The sequence below is a fragment of the Anarrhichthys ocellatus genome, unplaced genomic scaffold (genome assembly GCF_004355925.1).
Source record: "Anarrhichthys ocellatus isolate YVR2014 unplaced genomic scaffold, GSC_Weel_1.0 scaffold25, whole genome shotgun sequence".
In the NCBI taxonomy this organism is placed as follows: Eukaryota; Metazoa; Chordata; class Actinopteri; order Perciformes; family Anarhichadidae; genus Anarrhichthys; species Anarrhichthys ocellatus.
The window spans coordinates 2946744-2973110 of NW_022280055.1; the positions used below are offsets into that span (position 1 = coordinate 2946744).

The 26367-nt window shown below is 40.8% G+C and overlaps 3 protein-coding genes across 12 annotated transcripts in view; 2 read left to right on the plus strand and 1 right to left on the minus strand.

Annotated features, from left to right (window-relative positions):
- The window catches only part of kif3ca (kinesin family member 3Ca), a 19323-nt gene extending 6733 nt beyond the window's left edge, over positions 1–12590 (plus strand). The window contains exons 2-9 of one of the 2 annotated variants that reach the window (XM_031861599.1): positions 2494–2595; positions 3438–3560; positions 3819–3827; positions 5635–5753; positions 6494–6610; positions 6957–7068; positions 8536–8681; positions 9559–12590. In XM_031861599.1, coding sequence (XP_031717459.1) covers positions 2494–2595; positions 3438–3560; positions 3819–3827; positions 5635–5753; positions 6494–6610; positions 6957–7068; positions 8536–8681; positions 9559–9646 — 816 coding nt within the window. In that variant the 3' untranslated portion in view covers positions 9647–12590. The remainder of the gene's footprint in view (positions 1–2493; positions 2596–3437; positions 3561–3818; positions 3828–5634; positions 5754–6493; positions 6611–6956; positions 7069–8535; positions 8682–9558) is intronic. The other variant, XM_031861600.1, reaches the window with a different exon arrangement.
- A 3425-nt stretch (positions 12591–16015) lies between these two features.
- Positions 16016–18991, minus strand: LOC116391268 (toll-like receptor 5). The gene is made up of 2 exons (XM_031861686.1): positions 18932–18991; positions 16016–18099 (listed from the first exon to the last, which is right to left on the minus strand). The coding sequence occupies exons 1-2, from the start codon at positions 18977–18979 to the stop codon at positions 16219–16221; spliced, it is 1929 nt and encodes a 642-aa protein (XP_031717546.1). The 5' UTR covers positions 18980–18991; the 3' UTR covers positions 16016–16218.
- Positions 18992–22318: 3327 nt separating this feature from the next.
- Positions 22319–26367, plus strand: part of LOC116391296 (dystrobrevin beta-like) — a 25188-nt gene continuing 21139 nt past the window's right edge. For all 9 annotated transcript variants that reach the window (XM_031861738.1, XM_031861741.1, XM_031861743.1 and 6 more), the window contains exon 1: positions 22319–22474. The gene's annotated coding sequence lies outside the window, so the exon portion shown is untranslated. The remainder of the gene's footprint in view (positions 22475–26367) is intronic.

Here is a 26367-nt window from a genome sequence, read left to right on the forward strand (position 1 = left end):
ACAGCGAGGAGGTTCTTGGTCACCAACTCCTGCTGTTTCTTCTGCAGCATCTGCTTGAGCTTGAGCTTCTCCCTCACTCGGGCCGACTTTTCCTCCTGCCACTCTCGAAAACCCTCAAAATACTGCTCGGCATTCCTCAGTGCAGCCGCAAAGTGGTCGACTTCCTCTTTCTGATGGTTGAGCAGAGCCACAGAGGAGGCGCTGATCTCCTGCAGCAGGGAGGCTTTCTCCTGCTCCCACTGGAGACGGTCGGCCATGAACTGATCCGTCTCTTTTTTATGGATCTCCCACTGGGCCAGAAACGTGCTTCTGGACTTTTCCAGCTCTTCCAGGTGGTAAATCTTGACCTTCTGCCTTTCATCAAGTTGAGTCTTCAGCTCCTCCTCGGGCTCCTTCAGAGCATTCTGGAGTTTTTGATTCTCCATCTTCTGCTGGTTTAGTTGACCCACACATGAGGCTTTGGTCTCCACCAGCTGGGCCTCCACAGCAAGGAGGTCCTCCTGAAGGGTTGAGTCAAGGGTTGAGTCAAGTTGAGTCTTCAGCTCCTCCTCGGTCTCCGTCGGATCGGCCGTGAATTTAAATTTATCCCTTATCATTCTCAGGGCAGCGGTGATTTTTCCGACTACATTGGAAGACCTTCCCACAGCCTTCTCAGCCTCTTTCTGTTTTAGAAGAGCCTCCATCTCACTTATCTTCTGATTTGCGGCACTGAGCTGCGACTTCAAGGCCTCGTTCTCTTTATTGTGGTGCTCGGTCTTCATCAGCTCCGCTTTCAGGTGGACGATGTTCTTCTCATTCATGTGGTCAATCAGAGCCTTGTGCTTCATAACTATCAGGCCATTTATCTCTTCCTGCATTGCTTTCGTCTCCTGCCACCACGTGTTCTTTCTACGATCCATGTACATACTTCCATGAACCCAGTGAGACTCAAAGTGGATTCTGCTATCTTTTACTGCAGTTAAAACATGAATAGGCATTCTTCTTCACTATAATGGCATGATGTATGTGCCTGGTGAGGCATTGAGCTGTCCATTTAAGTCATAAAAGCCTTGATGTAAAGGATTTATCCAACCAGCCTATCAGGGAGGAAGAGACCAGGGATGCATGAGAGTGAAAACCTGTGACATGAATAAGCCCTTTAATGAAGCTGAAAGAATATGACAAAACACAAAGAGCAGCAAACCAGGCAGTGTCACACACACACGCACACACACACACACAAAACACAAAAGACAGCTCGAAACAAAGAATCTTTCTGTAAAGACCTGCTGCAGATGCATTCTCTCTGAAGGACTCCACTGTACTCTTTGCATGAATCTGGGGTTTTTGTGTGTGTGTGTGTGTGTGTGTGTGTGTGTGCGCGCTAGTAATAAAGAACGTATAGGCTGCACACAGCTGACACACACTGTCTTTTTGTATAAAGTTCCGAGACTGGAATGTGGCCAATATAAAATGGCCGTGGCCCCTGTTTGCCCTCTTTGGGCCCCATGTTTCTCTCTTCCCCCTCCTTTTTTCCTTCTTCTTCTCTTCTTCCTCTATTCGGTTTCTTGTTGCTCACAATTTTTTCTTCTCTATGTTCATTTTAGATTTCTGTCATCATGACATGCAGTGTGTGGGATTATATGTGTTTGATTACCCTGCAAGACAGATTGCATCACCGTGACCTCAGGCCTTTAATCTCCACGATAACCAAAGGTGCTGTAACAGAAGCATGAAACGATAGTGATTCTTCTTCAGATAACACACAAATGTTTAATCAAATCTGCGGCTTAGATTTTATTTTTTAAAAGGTAGAAATTATAACTAGAAGTCAGGGAAAGCAAACCTCACAAAGGCTTCACAGACTCTTACTTGTTGGTTTAATCCTCTCGACATTATTAAGCTGAATCTGTAGCTCTATACAATAACAATAGTGGTATACACGTGCCTGAGGATGGCGCTAAACGAAAGGTTAAGAGATCACTCATGTTATTATAATTCATCCTGATGGAAACATGAATGTCTGTGCTAAATGTCGTGGCAATCCATCCCATTGCTGGTGGCGCTATAGTTGAAAAGTCAGTAGATCCCTAAAGTCAGTGGGAATCATCCTCTGAGGAACATGAATGTCTCCACAAAATGTCACGGCTATCCATCTAGTAGCTGTCGAGATATTTCAGTCTGGTCATCAGACACTTTTGAACGTGATTCATGTCTGAGGTGCTACAACGTTTTAAGCCGAGCTCAGCTTGTTGTGGGATGGTGTCATCGTGGATGTTAAGCTGCCCACTTCCAGCTCCGCCTGCCTCGTCAGCACAATGTCTGCACGACTGCAGCTCCAACACACACATTAACACTCACAGAGACTTAACTGTTAGGTGTCCAAATGAACTTAGTTTGACCTCAAGAGAGACACTCCATCCATGTCTTTGAAGATGATGTAGCTGCTACAAGGACACAGTACAGGTTCTTCTTCCTAAATATAAATCCACGTATCCATTTTGCTTTTCTCAGGCAATGGAGAGCAAGCTGCTGGTTGGTGGGAAGAACATCATCGATCACACTAACGAGCAGCAGAAGATGCTGGAGGGGAAAAGGCACGAGATTGCTGAGCAGGTAAAACTGTTTGTTTGTATAGATAAGACAAATAATTCATATTTTTTACATGGCAACAAACTGCATTTTACTGGATACTGCAGCAAAATAATGATTAGTGGAACCGTGAATGAATGAGGATGTTTTCTCGCTTGTTTTTTGCTTCCGGTCTGTTAATAATGAGTATAATGTTGAGATTATCTGCCAATATCAAGCAAGTTCTGCAACCTCCGGTTCTGCAGGGGGCAACTTCTTCAAAAATACGTCCGATTGTATAGAAGTCTATGAGAAAACGACCCTATTTCACACTTGATTTTTTCCCTCAGTAAACATTGTAAACATGACTTTATGGTGTCAATCACTAGTTTCAAGTATTCTTCAAGACAGCATGATGTTCATTTAGTAAATGATGGTCCATTTAGAGTAAAATAGACCATAAAGCGGAATATGTCTTAAGGCGGGCTTACTGTGATTGCCCTCCTCCACATTACAAATTGCCGAACTCAAGGCTTCAAAACGATAATCCACAAACCAATGGGTGACGTCACAATGACTACGTCCACTTGTTATATACAGTCTATGAAATCAAGTGCTATTTATTTTGACTATATTTTACTATTTTTTTCCGTTTATTGTAATACAAAACCCATCCTTAGGTTCTAAAACTGTTTTTAAATGAGTAATTATTTTAAATACTTTTAAGTAAAGAAATGCATTCAATTAATTTAATATAATATATTGTTTGATGTTTGTGGAGAGGAGTGCTTGTGCGGAAAGGTGAAGGTTAACCTGTTTAATGCAATGGAGAAAAAAAAATACAACCGCAAACAGCAGAAAGGAGACATTTTAATAAATGCTTTCAGACGCGCAGCGAGAGAGAGATACAGCAGCAGATGTTGGTCCGGGACGACGAGACGGTGGAGCTGAGAGAGACTTTCACTTCACTGCAACAGGAGGTGGAGGCCAAGACCAAGAAACTCAAGAAGGTGCTCAGATACTTTATTTACATCTATGTATTAAATTCAGAAAAGGATCGTGTACACAAATTCTCATACACGCTCATTTATACATGCAGCAAGTGCACACACTTTTATAAACAGAAGATACAGATCCACCTTCCTTCTTTTTTTTCCTAATGTCAGTATATCCCTCTTTACCCCTCTTGACCCCTGACCCCTGACCTGGATCCTAATGGCCCCCTGCTTTGGACACATGGTCCATTCGGACACACACTTTACTCTCAGTGCCTCAAGGTTCGTCCTGCCGTCCCCTCCTCTTTGCTGGACCCCTCCCCATCCCTCTGTCATTCCCTATCTTGGGCCTCTTCACGCTTCTCATGCTAACCTTCTCAATCTGTTTGCCCTTCCTTGATAAATCTGCCAATAAATCCCTCAGTGCAAACCCTCAAACAACACTCCCAACCTTGTGAACCCTTCACCCCGCTCTACTCGCCTCCCAATTCGTTGCACGGCCAGCAGGACTAACCCCAAACAACCCGTTGTATGTGTGTGTGTGTGTGTGTGTGTGTGTGTGTGTGTGTGTGTGTGTGTGGATGACAATGTGATTAATGATCCTGTGATGATCTTTGCTCTGATGCCCTAACGTGTGCCATTTACCCTTCTCTCACTGCATGGTGCCGTCTCTCTGAGGAAAAGAAGGAGGATAAAGATTAGATTTATCTCAGAGCTCAGAGGGTTCCTGTTACTGCTGAACTTTTTGCAGTTGGAGAGCGGTGGTTGATGATAGTCACGGAGCCCTTCTTAAGCCGCGCTTGGACTTTAAATGCACTCTTCAGAGTTTTTTGACCACTAGTAGTGCTGTGTAGTTGTGTTTCTATGAGCGTTAATACACCAACAAAGGCAGTAACGAAGAAGACTAGCAAACATGGATGTAAACAAATGAGTAATTTGTAATATGTAATAAACAAGTAATTTGCTTTGCAAATGTTTTACAAGGAAGGAAATATGAGAAATATAAATTCGACACGTTTTCTATTTTACAAAGTGAATGAAAGAATGTAAACACACTTACTGTGTGGAATATAATTACATCACAACAAGGCCTGAATACGTGGCGACCAGGGGTTCCAAAGGGATCTGTTTAAGTCCACCAATCAGAAATGGAGTCTGTCTCTCTTAGAGCTCACTCTGGGTGTCATTTACAGTGGAAAATCCTCTCTCGCACGCACCCTTCGTAGTCGTGAATAAAATACGTTTTTCAGTTTGAATAATGAATACTACTGGACATTGTAGGATTTTGAAATTAATTTTTAGTGACAATTGTTCGTGGAGCTACTTTAAAGATTTTAGAGACCCCCCCCAAAATGTAGCTGTTGATGCTCTCAGGGGGTTTGAAGTGTCAATCAAGGGGTCCCAGACACCCAACACTCTATTATTATATACTAAGAGAAGTCTGAATCCAAGAAAAGCGTCAGCCAAGACATCTTTATTTCATCAGAGGTATATTTCTCTAATCATGTCCTTGCGCACTGGATTGTTTTCCATGGGCCACAGTGTTGTTTTCAAAAATTCCAATTTCAATCTATTTTTATCAACAAATCCAATTTTTCAAATGCCAAAAAACAAGCTGCCACCACACAAAGTGAGTGACCAGCTGCTGCTCACTGATCAGATTCTCCCTCAAAGGTGAAACGTTACCTTAAACTGCAGCATCATCTTTTTTTAAAGGCTAACTACAGCCAGGATTAGCCTACTAGTTTTAAAGCCTGTGCAGTCAAAGCATGAACAGTGTGGAAGCTCAGGAGCACAGCGGGAGAGAGGGAGGACTGAGAGGAGAGAGGGAGGGCTGAGAGGAGAGAGGGAGGGCTGAGAGGAGGGAGGGAGGGCTGAGAGGAGGGAGGGAGGGCTGCCGCGCTGCAGCGCTCCGATTGGATGCCCTTCTCTCCAGACACCAGTGCCTCCAGTGCTGTTGCTACGGGCAACCAAGCTAGAGTTCATCAGCGACTCCGCTGCACTGGGCGACATCTCTCCTCCTCACCCGCTCCGTTTGTCTCTCTCTCTCTCTCTCTCTCTCTCTCTCTCTCTGTCTCTCTCCTTCTAGTTGTACGCCAAGCTCCAGTGCATCAAAGCGGAGATCCAGGACGTGAACGACGAGCACGTGAGGAGCCGACAGGAGCTGGAACAGACTCAGAACGAGCTCACCAGGGAGCTCAAGTTCAAGTGAGTCGAAAAAACAAACGTGCAGAGGAGTCGGCAGAATCAGCAGATATGCCGAGATGGTTCAGCAGACGCGTCAGATAGTGATGTCATGAGTCCAAACACAGAGACATGCTGACAGATGTTGAGACGGATGAACGTCAATATGAATTTCTGCAACATTAGCATTTAGCTTTTGCAAACTTGATATAATTTGCGTACGTAAGTAGTAAAGTAAAATAAATAGAAAAACGTGAACTGCATGTTTTTTCTCACATGTTTCTCATTTGTTACTATTGTGAAAATGTTTGTTAGACTTTGCCCAACTTAACTTTTTAGACACAAAAGGAGAGGAAGCTGGAGAGGAAAATATGCTTCTTCATATTTTGATATTAGCTGATGTGTTGACCAATGAGCATCACCTGCTAGTGGGCCTTCAGACCAAAAGCAATCCTGTAATACAGCAATGCAAGGGGCCGACGGCTCCGGTGTGTTTGACATGTATGGTAATGAAGGCGGAATGATCCATATCAACATGTCACATACGTCTGGATTACGTGTATCAACCTGATTGATCTACTGTGACTTGGACTGTACTTCAGTTATACGTCGCTCAAACAAATAAATGTTGATTATCATAGAGTAAAACAATTATTCCAAACATTTAGAAGAATAGATGAAACAGTCCATAGAGACAAACCATAAAGAGCGCATTATTAAACTCTACAGACAATGTAAACCCTCTGTGTGTCCTGCACATGCAGGTATCTGATCATAGAGAACTTCATCCCCCCAGAGGAGAAGAATAAGATCATGAACAGACTGACCTTTGATCCAGAAGAGGATCAGTGGAAGTTTCAGCCTCTTGTTCCTGCTGAAAGGTCAGTGTGGGTTTGAAATGTTGGGATGTTATTCGCATCGGGGCCATCAGGTGGAAATAATGGACTCAAGAATGTGTTTAATTTCAGTCATGGTTCACGATGTTTTTGACCTTCCTGCTCTCCCTGTCACTCGCTCTTCTCTTCTCTTGAGTCTTTCCTGTCACCCTCCACTGCTATTCAAACAAAAGAAGCCCTTTAAACAGACAGTTAAAGTGCTGATGTGGTGTCATCCACAACTGGAGAGAAAGCTGCGCCATATTTCTTTTGTATAGAGTGTCACGAAAAGGCATTTTGGCCTTTTTGACATTGATTTCTCATTGATGGCCCCGTCTCTCCCCCTATTCAGTAAATCCTCATCGCAGATGAAGAAAAGGCCAGCGTCTGCAGTCGGTTACAAACGACCAATCAGCCAGTACGCCAGGGTTGCCATAGTGATGGGAGCTCACTCCAGATACAGGGTAAGTGTTTGTGTGTGTGTGTGTGTGTGTGTGTGTGTGTGTGTGTGTGTGTGTGTGTGTGTGTGTGTGTATGTGTGTGTGTGTGAGTGGTTGTGTAGTGTTCTCATGATGAAACTGACTGGATAAATAAAACATTTCTGGTATTAAAAAAGCCAGGACAGTCAGAGATTACTAACACAGCTGATGTGCTAATGAGATGAATTAAAGGAATAGTCCACCAAATATCTAGTTTTTTAATTATGAAAACATTTCTCCCTGTAGGTTTGAAAGGCGTAAATCTTTAGGGGGTTAGGGAGGGATTTGTGGAGTACTTTAATTATTTCCCTTTTTCATCTTTAAGGGTATAATGACATTGTGGTTGAATTGCTGGATGAATAAAATAATTGTTGCATCTTTACGTAGTGTGCAACTAATCTTAATAATAAAACATGTCTGAACTAAATTGAAAAATATTCCTTAATACTAAGAAAAATGGGAATTAGGGGGAGACACCTCAGGTGAATGGGGTAAAAAACATGTAACTAATAGATATCACCATGAAACTCCCACAGTTGATTACTTACATTATAACAATTCGTTTAGTTTTCTGAAATTGTATTTTTAAATATATTCAAATGAGGCATCTGAACATTGGATAAAGCCGGGTTATAAATTCTTATTTCATATTGTTGACATTATTAGAGTCAAAGGTTTTTACAGAGGGAACTTTGGATATCTCTATTTATCACTCCATAAATCAGAAAATACTGTCAAGCCAGTCAATTTTCACCATGTTTTTAGGAATGCAATGTTGTATACATCAGGTTATGAATGATACGTGAACAAACTCCTCTGTAAAAACATTCAGAATATAGATTGGAATGAAACTGGAAAGTTTGGTGTATGTAAGTGCTTCTTTCTGTGGATATTTCTGGGAAAAAAACATTTAGAGAAAACAGCCTTTCAAGATATGTATGTGAAACTCTACAAATTGTATATGTTTTCTGTCCACTAGTCTGAAACAAGACATGTTATGGAAGCAAATTAGCCCAACATCTCCAAATTGATCAGTGTATGAAATGTTTTTGCCTCCTGTCTACCTACTAATTGTCATTACTAACTAATCTAAGTTAGCAATGATAGTTTGTTTAGTGTTTTTTAAGCACAAAGTGATGTTCAGAGTTCGGAAAATAAAAGACAATGATTGGACATACGCAGCATGTGGAAACCGATAATCAATTATTCAACATATTCATCTGTAGAAAATGGAGCGAGAGGAGCCAGCACAGAAAAAGCTTGATCCCCTTAATATTTAACCTGAACAGAAGGGATTAAAAATTTCCTTTTAAACCCTGAAACCAGAGCTTGCAAAGCCTTGTATGTGACAGTGAGATTATTCCTAAAAGAGATTTGCAGCCAGCTCACTTTGTGTGTGTGTGCGTGCGTGCGTGCGTGCGTGCATGTGCGTTTGCGTGTGTATGTGTGCAGGCTGAGAACATCATGTTTCTGGAGCTCGACATGACTCCTCCAAACTCCGCCGCACTGGATCGCTCGACGGAGTCGGAGCCGAACCAAAGTCACTCTCTGGACAACTCGCCCACCAAGGACAGACGCGTCCGCAAGTCTCGCTCCTGGTGAGACCAGATGTTATCCTGATGTCACCTTCTAGCATTGGCTTCTCACACATACTGTACTGCTGCATATGTTGGCAAGATAAAGACTTTTTTTTTGTCTTTATTAAGTTTGGTATATTTGTGTATTTGAATTGTCTTTGTTCTAAGTCATGTTTGAACTTTACTGTTCAACTGTAAAATATCAGGCTCCAGTACATATCTTCAACACAGATCTTTAATGGTCACATTTGAGAGATCTTTGCCAAAAAGGGTTTTTGTATAAAAGGTAGAGCCAATATTATTTAATAATATCTCAGCCAATAAGTAGCAAGAAATTGCAGAACAATAAAGCCAAAGATATATTTTAAGAGTTATTTTTCCACTGTAAAATGTTCTGATCACAATCATTTCCTTATGATTGTGATCCTTATCAATGTGTATATGTGAAAAGATGAATGTCGGCCAATATATTGTTATCTGTTTTTGTTTACCCTGATTAATTGATAAAGAATAAAGCCTATAGTATAATATAATATACTATATAGTATAATACTTTTTACTCTCAAAAATCAATATTCACTTTGGAATTGGACAATTTTTTAAATGAAATATCTCCACTATTAATTATAGTATCCATTTATACAAATAATACTTTGTGTATGTGGAAAACCTGCTTTTACTGGCCTGTATGTAACCAGTGTAAATGGTTTAGAGTCAATGCGTCTCTAAATGGGATTATTCAGGATTAGCCACACCCTCTTTAGTCGCTCCTAATCTGATGGTTTATCTCTCGTTTGCTCAGCAGCCTGTGATCTCAATGTTGCTGATTAATCTTATTAACCTGTGCCTAAATCGTATGTGAAGGCAGAGATTATATTGTTTTTTGTTTTTTTTGCAGGTGCCAGACCCCAAAATCCATCACTTCCTCCTCTTCTAATGTCTCCCTGGCAGCATGTCACACTGCCACACCTATGACGGCGCAATGAAGCTTTAGTGAAGAGGATTTCTTTCTTTATTATAATTATTTATTTTATCTTCCTTCTTTTCCTCTTCCTGTTTTGGCCAGTGAGCCTCTTAAACATTTCTACAACTGGGACACAAACACAAACCTCCACCTGTGCTGAGTCCTAAGAGGTAATAAACTAAAGTAGGAAGTGATCTACAAGACAGGAAACTAAATGGCCTGATGAAGCTCAGAAACTCTATAAAACACAACGTCCTGCTGCTCTACGGATGTAAAGACCCACCAGAACCCCTTCCACCTTTGCATGAGCCTCGGATCACCTTTTTAAAACAGCTGGCTGCAGTGCAGTACTGCCCAGACTGTGTGTGTGTGTGTGTGTGTGTGTGTGTGTGTGTGTGTGTGCGTGTGTGTGTGTACAGGGCTGTATGATTGCCTCTTTGTGTGTCTTAATTGTAATCGATTCAGATCTGAAAGCTCACAAACTGCTTGAATCCCCTGTAAGATACCAGTCTACATATTTCAAAGGGGAGACAGTTGGATGAGAAATGATGTAACATATGATGTGAGCTGTTGTTGGTCAGATGAGGTGCTCTGAAACCTGAATGATGACCTTCATCACGCCTGTTGTCTCTCATTATTCGTCTTTGTGTCCTTCACAGTTTCTGATTTAAAAGCAAAGCCTCAAAATAATCTCATTAAAATGAAATTGGTTTAATTCATACCAGGTCAATGGGGGAAAAGACAAGGCCACCAGGACACAAATGTAAGTCTTTTAGCTATGTATCCAAGCTTTATTAAACAATTTAATAACGACACTACAGTACAAGTTTAGTGTGAAAGTTCATCCTTGGCCGTGGAAACAGTTTCACAGAAAAAAAAACTCAAGGTCCACTTACTGGCTTTTCCTGGAGCTGGATTAGATCCATCCAATGAGGAAGACCATAAAATGTGGTTAGAAAATGGGAAAAAAGCTAATTAGTGGAGTATTTTTTGTTTGTTTGTTAAAACATCTAATTATGTACTCGTTTTCTTTGTCCCTACTCTGTCCTCTGATTGGGGACCAGCTAAACAGTAGAGAAACAAAAACACCTTTTCTCTGAGTGATGATGATGCTTAAAAACTATCATCCGTTTATCTGATATCAGTCAACTATACTTGTATGAGGATGAAGAAGACGAAGACCTTCACTCCCACAGCAGCAGCTTTAAACATTCAGGTTGGACACGCAGCACAGCAGGTATCGCATATACTGTCACAACTGCTCAGAGCTTGACTGGTTTGTTGTTTGGACAGCAGTCTTCAGTCAGGTGTGTCCAGTTCACAGTCACTGGGTTCTTTACTTGCTGGAGGTCAAGAGCAGCAGACAGTGGGGGGTCAGTCAGACTAATTATCACTGTATTATTGATGCTACAGATCCAGTTGCAGCTGAACCCCCCCCCTCCCCTCCTCAGATAGATGTGAGGGAGCACAACGCAGTCATTTACCAGTGTATAGAAACAACGTTTATTACCAATGAGTCAATCTGTTTTGTTTTTTAACCATTCTTTTTTAACAAAACTTGATACATGACGTTGGTGACACTTAATGTGCGAATATGTTCCGTGACCCAAATATGAAGCCCTGCCATTGATGATATCTGATAATGTGTCAGAAAAATGTGCTTGTGGAAATTCACAGAAGTATATTGAGATGTCCGTGCTGGAGCATTTTAAAGGTATATGCGACATTTCCTGCAGCTTGCTCGTTCCAGGGCCGAAAACAGGGATGAATACTAATTAATAATTGATCTAGGAAATGAAATGAAAAGAAAATGTCAATCACAAGTTCCCCGAGCACGAGGTGACATCTTAAAAATGCTTGTTTTGTCCAACCAACTGTCAAAAGCCTTAAAGATTTTGATATAAAACAGAGAAAAGCAACAATTCTGCCTATTTGAGAAGATAGAGCAAGAAGATGTTTCACATTTTGAATTAAAAAAATTGTTTCATAATCGTTAAGCAAATACAGTGGTCTACTAAAACGATCCATTGGTAAGATAAACAAAATGGGAAAAACACTTTCTGTGGTACACATTGCAGTTGCTGTTGTCAGTGAATTTTAAATGTGTGCTAACCTACTTCCTTCACTGTCTCAGCCGTTGCACACTGAGGATTTTATGTGTTTAGTCATCGGTTTCTGGGTCCATAATTGACCCAGTTTGTGACTCTAAATGTTCTGAGGCTTTATGAAAATGTGTCTAATGGAGGTTAAAATACATGCATACAAAGGTACCTTTAATGAAGTGAAAGATTCGCCACAAATGGAAGTGATTTACTGTGAGTTGATATACATTATCTATGTATGGACAAATATATTGTAGATGCCAGGGTGCTGTTGTTCAGAGGAAGATATCAAGATATTAATATTCATATATAATATGTTTATTTGCCCAGTGTGTAATGCAGCATCTGCCTCAAAATATCCACGGCTTACTATCTAGATTTTAGGGAAGTCAGTGATACAAGGATGAACATGATCTGCCTGATAATATTTAGAGAACCTGGCTGTTTTCATGTCTATGTTGCCTCTACGTTTTGCTCATTTATAAACATTTGGTCATATTAGTCAGTAAAACCATTCATGTACGTTTCCCGTCTATGTGAGGGCTGTAAAATATTGTATAAATGTGTCTGTGTGACGGCTGTGGGGGCGGGGGAGGAGGGAGGATGCCGATGGAAGAAGGGGGGAGGGTCGGATGGATGCAGGGATCCAAAGACAATCAGGAAGTGACTGTGGAGGCGGTGGATACTGAGCCTGTTTCCATGGTAACCTGCCAGTGAAGGATGTTGGGATGGGGAATGGGGGGGGGGGGGGGGGGGGGGGGGGGGTTGTGTATCTATGTGTAACATGGTGGTCCAGTGGAGCTGAGCTCATTTCTGGCTGACAAAAAGGAACAAAAATTCTAATAAAGACGTCACAGGATCAGATGTTTCAATATCTCTAATCGACAGCAACGTATTTATTTCATGTCATTCTGTGTGTGAGAGTTTACCCTCAAGAGCAACGATATTTAATTTAATTCTGTTTGATTTGGATTCCTGTTAGCGCCATTGGAGCAGAAGCTTTCCTCCTGTGGTCCACATTACATGCAACATTTATGATGCAATCCAAAATACACTCAATCAAAACATGCGGCAACACAGCAACGGGCTCCAAACCATGACATCTTACAGTAAGTTCAACGAAATAATCTATTATGTTATATTTTGTTAGACTAAAGCTGAAACTAAGGGTTGTTCCACCACTTTGGTCCAGACTGTTGGATGGATTGACAAGATTTTATTTATTTTTTATCATCCATGTTCCCCAGAGGATGAATCCCACTGACTTGTAGTTCTTTGGTTTCCATATAGCGCCACTATATGAGGTAGACATTTGTAGTTTTTACAACAAGACATGGATCGCTGCATGAATTGAAATAACTTCCCTCTAGCACCATCATCAGGGCAACATGTGTCTCTGTAGGCCATACCCTGGTGGTAGCGTGGCTGCAGACTCTCAGTCTTGTTTAAATTATTTTGTAAACATATGCTAATAAATCATGTATCCACTCAATTCATAAACTAATTAATAAACCAACCAATTGTTTCAGGACTATTTGAAGAGTGATGAAATTTTCCAAAAATATGAAACACCATGAAAACAAACAGGTGAAATCTCACAAATGTAACGACAGGTAAGTGAATTCATCATTGCTGCTCTCCCTTCAGTCTTTGAACGTGGTTTAGTTCTGTTATATAGAATTTTTTTATGACTTTAGCATATTTAACAAATTGTATACTGATGGTTTATGATAGTAAAACATTGATGTAGTTGATATTTTACTTTCAGCCTGTTCATTATCAGTGTCCACTGGTTGGGTGTTTTAAGGTAAGGGTGCAAAATAGGTTATTTAAATATAACATTTATATACAGCCAGTCAGTCAGTTTATTTAAATTAATATAGAAATATAATGCCAGGCAGTCAGTTAGTAATCAGGTATTTTACCAGTTAGTCTGACACACACAATAACAGATTAGTAATCAGGTTTTGGATGAACACACTCAAGTCTGTGATTTACGAGCGTTCTCACACACACGCACACACACACACACACACACACACACACACACACACACACACACATATAAATACATAAATTCACCAATGCAATCTGAGTCTGATCAGCAGTTGACTTACAGGCGTAACAGAGGTCTCTTCTTCTTCTTCTTCTTCTTCTTCTTCTTCACCCTCCAGCCTGTTGACATTTAATATTTCATGAGCAGAGAGCAGCTTTATTAGGACAAATTTTTAACTCATTCACACGGATGATAAAAAGCAATACGCATTATTATTGGTTAACATTTACCAGTACAATTATGAAACAATATCATTAATCACAGTACAGAATCCAGCTTTGGATATTACATAAAAGAAGCTTGTGAGTTGTTATTGTTCTAAAAACACCTCACAGACATTGAACAGCAATGACCTCATTCCCTATCTACAGTAACTTCCACTGATCCTATTTATCCGGTTTATAACGGACCATTTATTACATTTTTTTCTCTCATTTATCAGAGGCTATCGAACTGAATGCTGCATTGCTGCACATTGATCCCAACTGGGAAAAGTTAGTTTGGTATTATTTTATAGTAGCCATTTAGTGGAAGAGCAGCATTGAGACAAACTGTGAGTAATTACTAACTGGGCTGGTGCTGCCCTCTGCTGCAAGAGGAGGAAACATCCTCACTATGCAGCTTCTGTTCCACCTCAAGGCTTATAGTCATCCATAAAAAATACAGTAAATATCTAATGGACAGAAAACATTTTCTCAAACACATGTTGAATTGCCAGTTTTGTATGTTTATGAACACTGGACAGAAAAAGAGATGCACCACTAAGATGCAATGTAAACATACTCAGTTTTGAACAAATCAATCACTTAATGTCTCCATTGTTGCCTCTGAAGTCATACAGATTCATTCCTGTGGTTGTTGTGTGTATAAGAAGCAATAAACACAGTATTTTTCATGCTCTGTACCTGATAACAACCAATGTGTTTACAATTAGTGTTAAATGCTTAAGATCCTATTCATTGTACAGGTTTAACATTAACTCAGGCTGCCGCTAATTGGGGCAGAAGAAATCTGATTCAGGCCACACAAAGTGAAAATGTTGTAGTGAGACACAGCTGTAGTGTCAGATTACGTCCGTCACCATACATTTAATGCCGACTTTGCAAGGTAAATTATGCATGAATGCTCGTCTGCTGGTACAGTCAGAGTGGGAGGGTTACATTCTAGATAGATCTACAAAATAAAGCTGGTGACAAACTGGAGAAAGCCCTAAATAAAGGAGTGAAACATGAAACACAAAAAATGGAGATGTTTCCATAAATCACATTGAATGGTTTGATGAGAATCAAAATGATTTGCAACCTTCAGATCTCAACCCAATTGAACACCTGAGTGTTTTTCCAGCACTAAGCCAACTCTCAGTGCCCCCTCCCAAGGCCTTAAGCCCTGAACCCTCAGGGGCTTAACTGTGTGAGAGGCTGCAAGGGCTTGGAACGTCATAAATACTAATGGGACACATATCACATTACCTTGATGACACCAGAACATTCTGTGTAAAACTGTGGGTTTTTCCTTTCTGTTTCTTTCCTGCCTGATTTGCTCTTGCCTTGTGAGATGAGAGGTAATTGTCAAATAATCGTATTCACTATTATTATTCGCTATATGAATATTCTCTATTTCTGTCGAAGCAGCTGCAATAAGCCAAACTAAAAGAAATGGTTGATAAATAAACCAGGTGTGTGATATAGTCTGTGGTTGCACTCCTCTGATTACATTTTTATGATGTTTCCGTGTCAATTTAAAATGCCAGGCCGAACGCCAACGTGCCCTCCTCTTTATTTACCTTTTTTTCTTTTCTTTACACCTCCTGGTAACCCCATGTTTAACGTCACAGTGCTATGAATTGTTGGTAATTGCCTTAGGCAAACGCTGCGTTCCAAATCACATACTTTTTACTTTTACTTTTAGTAAACACTGCAGCTGCCCTTACAAAGTATCTTGTTGCATGCAGTATGAATTAAATGGGGACATACAACCACCACATAACATTGCACCGTGAACTTTGCACTTTGATTTGACTTTATTGTTTGTTTTTTCATCTTGCTGTTCCTCAGAGAATGTTTGATGCTCACATTTAAATACAGTGATTTAGTGATCAGTCATGCAGTGGAAACTGATAGCTTCAAAACTACATTATTAATTGATATCATAGTCACAGCAGATACAGTTATACATTTATTTCATTTATTATTCCACTTAATTAAACAATGGAAAGTAAAATTGTATTATATTGTCTGAAAATGAATTACATTAACATTTTCCTTCACAAATTTTAAGTTCTTTCAGAGATTTCATTATCAGGCACTTTTTTTACAAATTCAGATCATACAGAGACTCAACAGATCAACATTACGTGGCCCTTGTGTATAATTCCTTACGATTCGCTGGTTGTCCCCCTGAGTGGTCAAACATATTTGTTCACGTTTAGTTGCTAGTTTACTGCGTCCGAGCAGAGAAATCTAACAGAGGAACATTATAGAGACCAGAAGGAAATTCACATCTGAGCTCCTCAACAGGACTGAGAAGGGTCACGTTGGTCTTGTTCAGCCACGTCAGGAAGCTCTTCAGGTTTGAATCGCAGTGAAATCGGTTCATCTTCAGGTCGAGGAAGCTCAGAGAGCGAAAAGCGGCGGGGACGGGGGAGGCTACGAAGTTGTTGGAGAGGTTGAGTGCTTTGAGACTTTTTGGTAACACATCAGGCCGGAGATAGGTCAAGCTGTTGGACGAGAGATCCATCTCCACCACTGAGGTGAGGCCCTTGAAAAGGCCCTGAGAAAGAGACTGCAGCGCATTGAAGCTCAAGTTCAAAACAATCACATGTCCAAGATTGTCAAACAGATTCAGGCACCTCCCCTGAGACAACAGGGACTGCAGGGAGCTGCCGTGAAGATCCAGAGTTCGGACATCATTCAAACCGACTGCTGAAACCCGTCCACTGAGCGAGCACCATCTGATTCTGTTTCCTCCATAGAAGAGATGCTGGAGGCGTTTCAGTCGAGTCAAAAGCATGGTAACGTCCCCCAGGTTTGTCAATCTGTTGTCCTGAATGTCCAGCTGCATGACATTACCGGCAAAGCGTGCGAGACCGCTCACTGACGACGGCGTCAGTTTATTGTCATTCAACAGCAGATAATCTAAGCTCGGGAGAGACGCGGCAAAGCCAAGGTCTTGCAAAGAGTTTCCTGTCAGATATAATGCTTTTAATTGTGGGAGTCCACTAAATGAGCCAGAACCCAGAGCACCAATGTGATTGGAGGACAAGTCCAATACTCTCAGGTTTGTCAGAGAAGCAAAAGTGTAAGAATGGATTTCCCCCAGCAGGTTGTGTGACAGGTTGACCATTTTTAAATGTCCCTGAAGCCCTTCAAAGGCATGTCTGTGTATCTGATTCACTCTGTTTTGGGAAACGTCAATGATTGCGACTTCTTTCAGCAGACTGAAAACCCCCTGTTGCAATGCAAATATCCTGTTCTTAGACAGATCCAAAGTGCGGACTGAGCTGTCATTTAGGCCTACGAACGTGTTGCGGTCTGGATCGGGAAGATTGTTGAATGAAAATCCTTTACCCATGTGTCCTGACAGTTTGAGATGGGAGATCTTAGTCCCCTTAATGGCTGTGAAGAACTGCTCGGACTTACCCACACTAAACCCGTTGTAGGACATGTCGAGTGTCTCAAAGGACATTCCCCTGAAAGGATTCCCACATTCCTGCCAGTCAAAATGTTCATTAAACATGGCCTTCAGGTGAACAGAGTCCAAGTTCAGGACCTTGAAGTTCTTTCCTTGAAAACCAACCAGATCAGACTCACATATTTTGTCAATTTGGTTCAGCTTGAGATTCAAAACTTTCAAATTAGTCATGTTTGTAAAGAACATGGAGGGCTGGAGTCTTGTTATCTTGTTACCAAAGAGGTCAAGAGTCTCTAAGGAGGACAGTGGCTCCAGATAGTTCTCCTTCAGTATGGACTCTTGAAGCGAACAGTAATCCAGGTGGAGATTCTGCAAACCGGACAGTCCGGCGAAAGCCTGCGGCTCCAGTTGAAGGCCGATGTTGAAGCCGAGCACCAGCCTCCTCAGGAGTCTTTGCCCGCTGAAGGCGTTGTTCCTGATCACAAGAGGCACATACTGTCGTCCAAGGTCCAGCTCACGCAGCTCCTCCAGGCCCGACAGGGAGGTGGAGTTGATCTCACGGATGTGGTTCATCTCCAGGTACAGGTGGGTGATGTGAGGAGGGAGAGGAGGAACCCAGCGGAGGTTCTGGGAGCCACAGTTGGCTACAGAGCCCATAATGAGGCACGATGGGAAACACCCCGGCACCTGAAAGAGGACATTTTAAAAAAACACAAGTGGTTTATTATTATATTTAGCTGGAGAGCACTTACCACTTAATGCTTACATTTAATTACAGATTCTTATGTGCTGTATATTTATCTTTTTTATTGTTTTCTAATTTAAAGAACTTTCAAAACAAAGAAATTAACAAAGACCCATATTTGTAAATAGCTTAAGCAGTAACTCAAGATTTAATATCTATTTATAGACAATTTCCAAAATCCTTGTGCCTTTGATTGATGAATTCATCTTTTTTCAAATGTATTACTCATTACTGGTCTGCAACTGAACTGAAACAATTTAAACTTTTGTTTGTCTCATGCAGATAGAAAGATACAGAAAACAAACTTTTGTTAAAATAAACAAACAACGCAGATACATACACGTAACTTTGTTTCCATTCATTGATTATATATCAAGTCCGAATAATTCACAAAAGCAATACATTGCATGTAATAACTTCCTGTTGATTGTCGCCTTTTCTAATGGAAGACTTAATCACATCTATCTACAGCCACTTGCTTTGGTCTGTTTTTCATACAGTTTTGATGTAATAGTGTCCTTTTGTATACAATCCTAGAAAATAAATACTCTTCTCTACTTCATTTCCCTCAAAAATACTTTTATTTATTTTTTATTATTTATTCATTTTTCTGCACTGCCAAACATTGTAAACTGCACATTAAATTTATTTTGTGTTTAAGTAAGTGCTATACATATAAACTTACCGTATCTTCAAATTGTAGGCTAAAATCTTTTCACAGAGTTTCAGTATGAATACAGTATCATTTTAATATCCATTTCTGTTATTACTTACCTGTAGGAAGACCGAGACGACAACCACCTGAAGACTCAGCGTCCACATCTTCACACGGCTTGAAAGAAAATATGCAATTGTTGATATTTGATGAAATAATGCACCAGTCTGCTGCAATGTGAAAATCAAAGATCCATTCTGCAGAGATTTCTGTTGGCAGCGTTTTTATCTGTGAGTGTTTGCCTCCCTTGTGTCGAACGCTGCATTGATTGTGCAATGTAAACATGACGCTGGACGGGGTTTCCCTTTTCTTTCCAGAGTTACATGAGGAAGGGAAGTACGCTTGCATGTTTGCAGTCCTTTGTTGCTATGTGCTGGATGTTTTGTTGTTGTGTTTTCAGGTTAGGATGCCTTGTTTTTCAAAAAATGTGATGTTGCCAGGTTTGTGTTGTGTAAATTTGGCATAAATCTTGATTTTTGTTGCCAACATTATATACTTGAATAGATGCTTTAAAATGTAAATAATGTGGATTTTAATGGAGTTCTTATGTCCTGTGACGTATCGGAGACTTCTAACAAAAGTGTAGTTTTACAATAAATACTAAAACAATTAAATAGTTTGTCATGAAAATGTTCACTTATGTCTACAGCTGCTTTATCATTGCCCTTTAAAACACGATTTCTGTCAGTCACAAAAAAAAATTGAATTACCATATACATGTGGGAAACACGTTCATAATGTTTTTGATGTTGTATGAACATGTTTATGTGTATGATTGGGATTTGGGTGTGTGGAGACTCATTGGGTGATGTTGCACTATAAATATACTAAAGTTGAATATACTAAATATACTAAATTTAAAATTCAGAGTCTATATATTGCCCCCGCATGGCTCTCAACACGGAGACGGCCGAGCTGGATGCTAACGGTGCTAACAGTGCCAGCAGTGCAAACAACAGCAACAGTGCTGAGAGAGCTAACAGTGCGTACCTGAGGGGTTACGAATCCTGCACGGTGAAGAAATGACCCGCCCACTCTGCCTCTGAATGGCTAGTACTGGTTGCCTTCGTTGGTTGGATTTTTTAGGTTTAGGCATGAGTAGTGAGATTGGTTAGGGTTAGGGTAAGAATATCAGGGAAGGGCCAATCAGAGGGAGAGCAGGACAGGTCATACCTTCGCTATATTGCTGTTTTATTAATGCTCTGAATGTCAAATCAAGCATCTTTAACTGATGTTGGCAAATGGAAACACAATTGTTATTACTTATTTATGTTTTGACAAAACACAAGTAAATAAGATTGAGAATGTATCTGTTGTACATGGATACATTTGCTGATATTTTCACGAGGTTTTTTTACTTACTATTCTCTATCTTCTATTCTATTTCTGATTATTCTATTATTCATTAATATGTTACTAGATGCTTCTCTGACTTTAAAAGAGTGGCTGCAGTGCGCAAGATGTACAGCATTTTTTAAATGGTCTACTGTACTCCTGTATAGATGTTAATGCAACTTAAGAAATAACCACGTACTGAACATATTTGTACACAGACAGATTTGAGGGAAATCTGTTTTAGTCATGTCTGATTTTGGTTAATATTTCCTCTCATGCAACGAATGAGTACATTATTTCAATGAGTTGCATATTTTTTTGAACGAATTGCATATTTTTCCGCAGTTCCCTAAAAAGCCTCTTCCTCCTTTAGAAACCAAGGCGTTCAAGGACTTCCCACATGTTGAATAATTATCTTTTTCTGTTGCAGCCTTCTAGTCAAAAACAGTAGATGTATCTCAATGTGATGAGTAGTTATAGCTTTAAGGTTGTCAACTATTCTGTTTGGGAAACCGTCGAGCCAGTTAATGTCCAAATTAGGAAGCCTGCATATATGATGGTTGATGTTTCATATTCATTGTATTGTTAAAATCCTCTGCAGAGTACAGCGGTGTGTGTCACTCACACAGGGCTGCTGAATTTCACAACCTCTGGAGAATGAAGGTTGGTCAAATACAATACAGAGAGAAGGAGTGACAGTCGGTGACTGACAATACTGTTACCGCTTCTTCCTTTAGGAATATAGAGTGCAACTATTGCTTACTTTTATTTTAGGAATAACACGGTTACAAAAAAACATTTGACTCAGCAGTTGCAGGATGTAAGAAGATTTACTCAAGTTACATTAGTGCAATTTTGTGGTGTTTTTACTTCACTTGAAAGTTTCCATTTTATTCTTTTTTTTAAAGGCAAATATTATACTTTTTACTTTTCTACATGTATATCTTTTTGCACATCAGCAAAAATGAAACACAACCATTGGGGCCCAACAGCAAATTTGATGCCCAGGTCCCCCCTGACAGGTTAATCCAGCCATGAAGCCATTGGAGTAAAAAGTGCAATTTCTAGTGTTGGAAAAGCAACATAGTGTAAAAATACTCCAGCATTCAAACTTAAGTATTAAAAACATTAAACACTAAACATCAAAACACAAAAGTAAAAGTAGGCAACTCATTATGCAGAATAGGCAATTTCAGAATAATATAGGTGTTATATTATTGAGTTAATAAGTGATGCATTTATAACTAAAGGTAGAGCCTTTAAAAACTGCCGGGTGTCTTGTGAATTTCAATACAGTCTTATATTTATCCCTAATAAAACATCAGAATGTATTTGTTTAATATGTTGTATTATTGGTCTCAATCTGCAAAATAACTAACTAAATGTATCAAATAATTGTGGTGGAGAATAAAGTACAGGCATACTTTATTTCCTTTTGGAGTAGAAGTACCTCAGCATGGTACTTAAGTAGGGTAGGCTACTTGACTAAATAGGCTATACTAAGATACTTTCAACACTATATTTTTTCAAGTACATAAAGTACAATTATGTCAAGACTATTTTTATATACTGTATAAATAGCCTAGGCAGCTTCCACCACTGGACTCAGTCAAATACATCCACGAATTATACTTAATTCGACTATAAAAGTACTTGAGTAGCCAAAATATACGTATTTCCAACTTGACCAACTTTAACGGCAGTTGAAATACGTATGTATGTATCTTTATACCTAAACCAACATGAAAATGGCATACAGCTTACCATTTATTCCGGATGTGACCATAGACTCTGTATATGAGAAGCAACAGTTAAATTATGTAACCGAATTAAATGAAATCTTACTGTGCATGAACAATAAGTTAATCTCTGTAAAATCTGATTAAAACAGCGTTATTACTGAACGTGTTTAGGTAAGTAACGTTGATTAGCAGGTGGTGTGTGTCGGCGGCACACACGCCGCTCACTGTCACCGAGGGGGCAGGACGGAGCGCAGAGAGGAGTGACTTACTTTCAAAAATAGTACTCCTCATCACAGCAGCGACCAGTATGGAGGGGGTGAAACATGGTTGGCTACGGAAATAAATAACGGGACCGGGAGGGGGGGGGGGGGGTATTATTTAAATCAGAAAAGAGCAGAACCGCAGCATACGGCGAAAAGAGGAAGTGTGTATTTGAAGAGAGAAGAAACTGTGTTTAAGTCGGTACAACACGTTGCACTGTTGATGTTGGTATTTGGACACGAATACCTGCCGAAAACAGTCCCGGTGAGTACACCCGCGTTTTACGGTTAAAGGCCGCAGCGGTAGTCGCTCACACAGACATACGCGTTTCGGTTGAAGTTGATAGAAGGTGTGACTTTTAATGTGGAAATTGCATCCGAGTTTTGGTGAGTTCAGGAGCACATTCATTCGGGAGGAACAAGGTGAACAGGGAGTTAAAACTTTTCTGCAATATGGCCGCTCAGATGTCACACAGCTTCCCAGAAGTAGCGTTTAGGCAGAACTAAAACGAGCTATGACTGTAGTCCGTTTGAAATGCACGGCAGCTCCAAGTGTCCGCCGAAGACCGTGGACATATTGCATGTGTTTAATGCGGTGTCCCTCTCTGTCCTGAGTGTTGTAGTTGACATAAGTCACGATCACTTTTCAAATCAAACTATACTATTGGTGTTTGACTTGTGCGTAACTTTTTACGTGCGCCGTTTTCTATCAAAGAAACTTATTACATTCAAAGAATGTGCCAATTTTACGTTACCTGGCTTATTGCCAAACACACAGGCTTTGTGGATCAAAACCTACTACTTTTTTTTAAATCGTTAGTGTCCACTGTGATATTCGGCACACGATCGTATATGTTGAGTGGCTCTAATTATATTTTTGCAACAAGCTTTGGAAACATATGTTAATAAGAATGTTACAATGAGGATGTCAACGTTAGGGCCGATACATCATTTCATCTGATCACTAGGGTGACATTTAAATGATTTAATAAATCACAATATGCTTTAATGAATCACCAGCAGTCTAATGAATCATTACATTACTGACCTGTTGGGTCAGCTGGAATGATTTGTCACCCCACAACCTGCCAAAGGGCGTTATCGGAGACGACCTAACACACTCCCACAGCCCAAATGTGTTTAGAGCAGATATTAAGAGCAGATATTAAAACAGTAGAAAAGAAGACAGGGGTCTGAATGACATTAAACATCTTTTTTAAACTACATCTGTTTTGATATTCTGCTTTCTGAATCCAAATATGGTTATTTCCCCTTTCATCAATGGTAATTTACCAGTTATGCCGCTCTTTATGTGCATCTTTGTGTTATCAGCAGATAAAGATCAAACAGTCAAATAAAGGTCAAGTTCATTAACTAACATTCATTAACTAACATTCATTAACGGTGCAATTACAGGCTGTGACAGAAACATATGGGGGTGTAAAAATATAGACGCTGGACCAAAAACGTGTGTATATCCAGTCAGATTGCAGACTTTTCCAAACTGTTGCTCCCTGTGGAGGAAACCAAACAGAGAGGGATGGCAGTAACAGATGGGCTGTCTCCCAAACGGCCCCCCCCCTATTGTGTGCTTTAATTGAGCAGTGGGCGAATGGTTTAGATCTTTAACAGGGTGCAAATGAGAGAGCAAAACAAGCCTTCCCAACTTTTCCTGGCACCCGCATGACAACCGAGTGTGTATAAATATATACTCCCCCAAACAATTTTGTGAACACGCTTAGTAATTTATATAAATGTGCCTGAAGATAATACTTGATGGTCTCTTCCCACCAACCCTCAACGTCATAACATTTCATCTCAGCGTCTCCATAAGCAAAGATTTCAGATGTTTAGTTGATTTACAGTACCGCGAAACTGTGTTACTGTCTCCGCTGTGAGTGGGGAGATAATAGCGGTGTGGCGGGGGGGGGGGGTGAACCCTATGATTAGCAGAGCAGTCATTCCTATCTAGCATCTGGTTTGTGTAATTTCTCCAGAGTTAAATTATAGTGAAATCTAAGTATTCCTCAATTTGCACGTAGGAGCAGTCGGATGGTCCTCAGAGCTCTTTGCTCGTTTACTGTTGGGTGTGTACGGCGCCTCTGATAGCTTGAAAAATAGCAGTAAAAATTGGACTGAATAAATAGACTCGCTGAGACCCGGATTGAAAGGAATCTCTTATGCCTTTCAACCCCAGAAGTCTTTTCATTTCATTGAAGATAGTCGGTAGACACAACTTTCACTTCTCTTTCACCATGTCAGTTTCTCGCTCTTTCCTTCCTTCCGGCTTCTTGGTACATCTTGATCTCTCTCTCTCTGTGTTTCCTCTTCATATCTTCTTCTTGTCTGCATTTCTCTTTCTCTCTTTATTTCCTGCTTTCCTTCGTTGCAACTGGCATGGCCACCTTACACTCACTCAGGCAGACCTCCCTCCCCAGTTCAAGAGTCAGTTCTGTGCAGGTTTCCGATCATGCTATGTTCACAAAAGTTAGCACTTTAGATAAAAGCGCACCGTGATACTGTAAAACAATGCGTTGGGTCTGCATTGGTGGGGCGTGTTGCTTCAGGTCCTGGTGAGACGATGGAATACAATCGACAAAGGCCAGTTTGAGTAACAGTTACACAAGTTGGAAAGCTTTTCGGGTGCCAAATCGTTTCAAAGTGGCTTAAAGGGATTTTACAACTCTGACGCCAGCAATTGTTTTAGCCTCTTTTGTGACAAATGGTAGTAATCACCCCCAAGAATGTGTGGTTGCATTGCGTTGTGGCAAAGGTTGAGTCAGGTTCACCTTCTCTGCTGGATGAACGTGCGTGTTTTTGCCTCAGACCTCAGACCTAACTTGGCACAGATGCCCGCTCATTAATTTCCTATTGAAATGAATAAGGGGAGCTGCATTTCTTCTGCTTTTGTCTGTCCGAATACAGTCGTGGACAGCTTAAAAGCAAACTGAATTTTTCCTGTGCTGGTTCATTGGAGTTCACCAACTTGAGTCCAGTTCTTGTGGAAGATCCTCAGTGCCGGTTCATGCTATTTCAATCAGAAGAGCCCATCTTGGGTCAAATAGGAACAGGTTTCTTTGCTCCATCTCTCTGGACCTGTAAAACCCTCTACAACAGGCTCTACCATGTCTCCACCTCAGAACATGCTCTTAACTTCTGACTTCCTCCGGCCCACCAAACACCCCGTGACATGCTAGCTTACCGTCTGTAACCACGTAACCGGAGATGTATTGCTTCTGTTTTTACCTGCCTTGGCGACAACCCCCGGGGGTTGTCGCCGGGGGGGGTAGAGACAGGGGGGGGGCGGGGGGGGTTACGTGGTTACGGGGGGGGGGGGGGTCATGTCCCGGGTCAGTCGGGCTGTCTCTCCTGGCAGCACAGGGGTCAAAGGTCAGGAGCGAGAGATCGGAGAAGCGGGGAGAGGCGCTTCGCTTTCGGTCCGACCTGCTCGTAATGGATGCAGTTGAAAGTTGAAGTTATACGGAGTGGTTATGATGGATCTGACATTGTATACAATAAACAATGAATCTACGTAACATATATTTTGAATGTCCCTGTGAGGAAGTGTGTTCCGGCATCCACCCTGCAGTTCCACAGTATACGAGTATACTTCAGCCCGCATCATTTTCCCAGCAGTCTGTGCCAGACGGGCAATCTGTGATTTCAACTGTACAGACAAGTTACCATACCAGGCTGTTATCGGATATCCCATAATACTCTCTAAGATCGCATGGTAAAACAGTAACATGAACTTCTGCTCAAATCCAAAGACCATTATAACATTCTGACAGCATTCCTCAGCCTGTCGAAACCTCGCTGCTTTTTGTGTTTAACACCTTGTGACAGTTTATTTTGGTTTCCATTGTGTAAAATATTTCAGGATATTTGAAACCCAAGGCCTGTGACGAGTCAACTCCTCCAAATGCCCAAACTTCCAAGTTTCCTGAAACTATAAATTAATTTAGAAGAAGTTGCTGCGGAGCTTTCAGGGGGGCCGGCTTCATCTGTGTCGCGTGTTACAGTAAAGTGTCGAGGATAAATGGAGCTCGTTGGTATTTCAGCAACGTCAGTGTCTAAAGTTGCAGCGTACTGTATATATATATAATGTATAACACACACACACATATACACACACTGGTCAGGTCCTGCCAGGGCAGA

Bases quoted from the DNA above. Each gene is read 5' to 3' on its own strand.
- LOC116391268 (XM_031861686.1), bottom strand. From the start codon at position 18,979: ATGTGGACGCTGAGTCTTCAGGTGGTTGTCGTCTCGGTCTTCCTACAG. The intron at 18,100-18,931 runs GTAAGTAATAAC...GTCCTCTTTCAG, and splicing joins TCGTCTCGGTCTTCCTACAG to GTGCCGGGGTGTTTCCCATC.